This window comes from Aptenodytes forsteri, unplaced genomic scaffold (assembly GCF_000699145.1).
Source record: "Aptenodytes forsteri isolate BGI_AS27 unplaced genomic scaffold, ASM69914v1 Scaffold1071, whole genome shotgun sequence".
NCBI classification, from domain to species: Eukaryota; Metazoa; Chordata; class Aves; order Sphenisciformes; family Spheniscidae; genus Aptenodytes; species Aptenodytes forsteri.
The window spans coordinates 8,367-13,199 of NW_008794645.1; the positions used below are offsets into that span (position 1 = coordinate 8,367).

At 53.3% G+C, this 4,833-nt stretch overlaps 1 protein-coding gene across 1 annotated transcript; it reads right to left on the reverse strand.

The window, feature by feature from the left end:
* Positions 1 to 97: 97 nt before the first annotated feature.
* LOC103894185 (cullin-9) lies at positions 98 to 4,067 on the reverse strand. Its single transcript, XM_019470548.1, has 4 exons — positions 4,012 to 4,067; positions 2,223 to 2,831; positions 1,250 to 1,404; positions 98 to 887 (listed from the first exon to the last, which is right to left on the reverse strand). The coding sequence occupies exons 2-4, from the start codon at positions 2,815 to 2,817 to the stop codon at positions 342 to 344; spliced, it is 1,296 nt and encodes a 431-aa protein (XP_019326093.1). The 5' UTR covers positions 2,818 to 2,831; positions 4,012 to 4,067; the 3' UTR covers positions 98 to 341.
* Between the last annotated feature and the right edge of the window lie 766 nt (positions 4,068 to 4,833).

Sequence of the window (4,833 nt, forward strand, 5' to 3'; positions counted from 1 at the left end):
AGACTAGATATAAGGAAGAAATTTTTTACGCTGAGGGTGGTGAAACACTGGCACAGGTTGCCCAGAGAGGTGGTGGATGCCCCATCCCTGGAAACATTCAAGGTCAGGTTGGACGGGGCCCTGAGCGACCTGATCTAGTTGAAGATGTTGATGAAAGTTGAAGCTTTCCTCAGGACCTGCACTTCCAGCTCTGAAAGGTGACTTCTTTGCTAGGACAGATGTAGACAGTGTCCTAATTATGATAACGCCTATTGTCCAACTTCCTGCACATGAAGACACCATCAGGAAATCATCAGTCACCCCTGTCACTCCCCTCTGCCATCCCAGCCAGACTACTTCCACTAGTAACCTACCTGCACTGTGTGCGTGCTATTAGTGCTCTGAAGAAACTCGCCTTCCTCCCCAGCTCTAACATCACCACAGTCCTCCAGCAAGCGCACCCTCATGCCGCGCACCAGGTTTGCCTGTAAGTACTCCACATAGCCACTGCGGTCTGCAAAGTCTGATGGGGTCAGGAAGGCACGACCTTGCTTTTTGTGGGGACCATGATTTGAAGTAAGCACAGGCATTTGGGCAGCAGTGCAGGCTGGGGTCTTGGGCTGGAAGATGGAGTGGGTGGTGCGAGGCTGCAGTTCCTGTTGGGGCAGCAGCTCTGGCTTGTGGCTGTGGTCCCAGCCCATCACGTGCACCAGCTCCAAGATGAGGTTTGCCATAGCCATGCTGAACTCAAACTCCTGCTTCATGCGGCTCCTCTCCTCAGCGAGCAGGCTGGGCACAGCGCACTCTTGCTGCTCCCCTCCCTGCTCCGCACCACTGCTGAGCTTGTCCATGAGAGAAGTGACACACAGGTAGCGCTTCACCAGGACGAACAGCAGCTTCCCAGGGATCTGCAACAAGCACAGCTGTCAGACTCTAGCCTGCAGAGCGCCTCCAGCCCCCAGCTCTCTCCGAGCCACCAGCTCATCCACAGTCAGGCTCCCATGATAGCTCTGGACCAGCAGGCATCAGCAGAGACCTCTCAGCCCACCCTCGTCTCCCTGCTCAGAGACAAGGCTCTCTATGTGTCTCTCCACCACCCCCCAGCCTCAAGCCAGATCCTGTGCCAGCTCTCCCCATACCCAGTCCTGCTCAGCTGCCCACTGCTGACTACCCTCCTGTCCCAAACAAGGACACCAGCTCTGGCCCCCTGCTCTCACCCCTCCTGACCCCTAAAGCCCACAGGCCCAGGGCTGGCAGGGCCTGACGCTACCTGGGGAAGGTGAATCCCCTCAAAGGACATGCAGTGCTCTTCAGAAGACATCATCTCGGCAAACAGCTCCAGCAAGGTGTAGCGACCGTCAAAGTCTACATGCTGCTCAATGCCATCCTGCTGGCTCAGGGACAGCAGGACATAGGCCCGACTCCCTGCAACAACAACAGAAACCCTTAAGGCCCCCTAAAGATAACCCTCACCCCACCCTCCCTGTGCAAGACAGACTTGCAGGCGAGGAACAGCTTTGCTGCTCAGTGTAACCTAGAACCACGTTCTGTCCTTTAATCTGGATTGGCAACATTTTGCTCCACCGAATAACACTGCATTTTTTCCACCCCTAAAGCTGCAAGATTCCCCCAAAGCAGCAGTCCCAAATAACTGTCTCCAGAACAGGGTTCCAGGGAAGAAAAAAGTTAAGTTTTAGCCTGAATCAGCCCCCCACCTGCCCCACTGGAGAGCCACATGAACTCGGGCACTAGGACAGGGAAAGCCAGATCTGTTGTGGGACACACACCACCACTAGCAACCTTCCAGGTGTACCCAAGCCTCATCAGGCACTTCTAAGCCATGGCAGGTCCTCTCAAATGAGAGGACTGGGTGAGGACCAGGCCTCTACCCCCCAGGGCCTGAGGAACAGCTCCCTGCCAAGAACAGGACAGAGCCTTTCCAACTGACAGCATGCAGCAGAGACACCCCAACACTCTGCCAAGCCCCTTGGCATAAGTCCTCCTAACAGTTAATCAGCATCCCAGCCCAGGAACCTGTCAGGGGAAAGAGCTCCCAAGTCTTAGAGCACCCCACACAACTACGGCCGAGGAGCCGCTTGGAAGCTCCAGTCTGATTCTTCCCCTTTTGCCAACAAGCCCCGAGACACACTGCTTCCCAGGCATCCCACACCTACAGAAGGACTGGCACCCCTCAGCTGCCCAGCAGCACCTCCTCAGTGGCACTGAGCAGCAGCAGCCCCCACCTGCATCATGTGAAGCCAGGGCCCTCAGCATCTTGCCAGCACTGCGGCGGATTTGCTTCTCCTTGTGGCACAGCATCTTCATCAGCAAGTCAAGGGCTCCCGTCTCCTTGAAGGCACCCGCCAGCGAGCCAATGCTGGCGTACGCGCTCAGCACATGGATGGTGTTGAGAATGGAGGACTCGGGGGCCCCGGGTTCAGCCATCTGCCGGCCAGCTCGCTGCACCAGGCTCCTGACATCAGCCTTCATCTCCAGCAGCGAGGCTTCATCCAGCGGGACAGCTGCAGCGAACGGGCTGGCTGCCTTCTCCTCTTTCACCCACTGCCCTTCCAGCTTCCTCTTGCCCAGCAGCGCCGGGCAGCTGGCACAGACCTCTTCTGCAGACATCCACATCGAGATGTTCTCCGGCTTGGTCTCTGCAGAGGAGGCACTGCTGCCTCCCACTGCTCTCTCTTCCAAGCTGATGATACTCCACTGGATCAGGTACTCAGGCTGGCCATCGTGGCCTCGCCGCTGCCGGAGCAGCTCCTCTGGGTAGGCCTGCAGTTTGGGTCCCAGGTGCACAAGCAGGTTGCCATTATGCCTCTCGTTCACCATGACAGGAAATGTGCCTGCAGAGACAGAGGGGAAGCAGAGGCAAGCTTTTATTTCTGAGCCGCATGCCACGGAAAGCGTGAGCAACTACCTCAGTTGTTTGATAGTAGAAGCGGCTGAGGCACAGCTTTTGATCCTGAGATCCTGCACCCAGGATAAAGCTCTGAAGAAAACCCCATTTTGCAGAAGCTCACATCCCCCCTCCAAGAAAATGAACCAGTGTTTCATACACAAACCCTGTTCCCAGCGTTACCGGCACACACAGAAAGAGGTTCTCCTCAAAAAACCCAAGGCAAAATGGGCCCATTCAGATCCTCTTATAAGACAGCAAATAACGACAGGAGATCTGGGTCCTGTTCTCATCTCTGCCACTGTCCACAACATGACTCTGCACAAGTTGCTGCTTTTGCACTTCTGTCTTCCCTCTTGTTATTTACCATTTATGTCTGTTTAGACTGCAAGTTTACCTAGAGCTCAAGGCTTCAGGCAAACACTCTCTCCCACTGTGGAGCTGGACCTAACTTGAGTCACCAGGCCCTGAAGAAAATAACCACCAATTTCTCAGATCAAGTTCATATGCATCAAATCAGGTCACTATCTAAAAGCCACTCAATACTTCCTCCTTGGCCTCCTCTCAGGTATTCTTTGCCTTTACAATGTTTAGTCAATGGGCAAATTCAAGAAAACGAAAAGTGCTACTCTCTGCTGCCTGATTGCTCTGCATATCTTAGGACTACAAAGAAGAAGCCATGACACACCTCTGCTTTCATCTATACAAAGAGGAGCATGAAATAACTTGCTGTCTAAGACTGAGTGGCAGCAATCAGCTGGCCAGCTGTAGACAATACCACACACAATGGACTGACTCCATTACTAGAAAGGATGCCAGATCAAAGTCTGATAAGAAGGTTCTCAAAGGACCTCAGGCAGGTTGTAGTGGAAACACACGAACAGACCCTCTTGTTGTCACTTACACATACTAGCAAGAGAAGCAGTGAAGCAACACGCTGTTCAGCTGATGGTAACACAAGTCATTCTTAAAAAAAGGAGTTAACATACATAGGAAATAGTCAATCCATGTACAACTGAAGAAGATACTGACCGTCAAAGACGATGATAGGCACATTAAAGATGTGGTATTAATTTCTCGGGAGTTGTCCTGGTTTCGGCTGGGATAGAGTTATTTTTCATACCTACCTTCAGTTGTGCCTTCCTTGGAGTTTGCAGCAAGCCAGCTGGGAATCTTCTTGCAGTCTCTCTGTAATAAAAGGACCGAGTTATTCTCCTGTGCTTTGTAACAGTGTTTAGATGCTGCACCATAAGCCAAACAATTGTTTTCCCTAATTGTGCTTGTTCAGTGCACAAAAAACCCCTATCCCAAGAGGTTCACATAAAATAAAATTCATAGTAAAACAAAAGTCTCTGTGAAGCATTATTTTGTTTGATAACTTCACCCCGTCCCCACATCATGGCATTTAACATGAAAAAACCTCTTCAGAGCAGAGCTACCAGAAGGGGCCCAAAAGGATTTGTAGCTAGGTAGGGGAGAATTTGGATTTAGGGCACCTGAGGAAGTAGCTGCAATGCGTATGATGAATGAGGCCACCAGAGCCTATGACAGCCCACAGCCAAACTGTTCCACTGCTCAAATACATGCACTACAATACGTTTCAGAGTTGTGGCAAATGAACACGCCAGCTACAATGCCGAGTCCCTAAAGCACCACGGCACCCGGTTCAGAAGTGCAGCCCAGCACAGCCTGCGCACAGGTAGGCAGAGCATCCCATCACACCCCCGCGACGGCGGGGACGGCGGCCTGCCTGCACACGGAAACGAGCAGGGCCGCTAAAAACGATTTGCCTCGGCAATGGCCGCCGCGGAAAAGACGGGTTTTCTTCCGGGCCGCTGCAGACACCTCGGCAAGCCCTGCTCCACCTCCCGGTCTCTTCGCTCACCACTGCCCCGTCGGCACCGCCCCAGGAGCCGCAGCTAGGCCTGCCGCAGCGCCGCCGCAGCGGT

Excerpts from the sequence above, each read along its gene's own strand:
- LOC103894185 (XM_019470548.1), bottom strand. The coding sequence starts at position 2,817 with ATGGTGAACGAGAGGCATAATGGCAACCTGCTTGTGCACCTGGGACCC. Across the intron at positions 1,405-2,222 it reads CCTGGCTTCACATGATGCAG|GGAGTCGGGCCTATGTCCTG; the intron begins GTGGGGGCTGCT and ends TTGTTGTTGCAG. Across the intron at positions 888-1,249 it reads AGGGGATTCACCTTCCCCAG|ATCCCTGGGAAGCTGCTGTT; the intron begins GTAGCGTCAGGC and ends TGCTTGTTGCAG.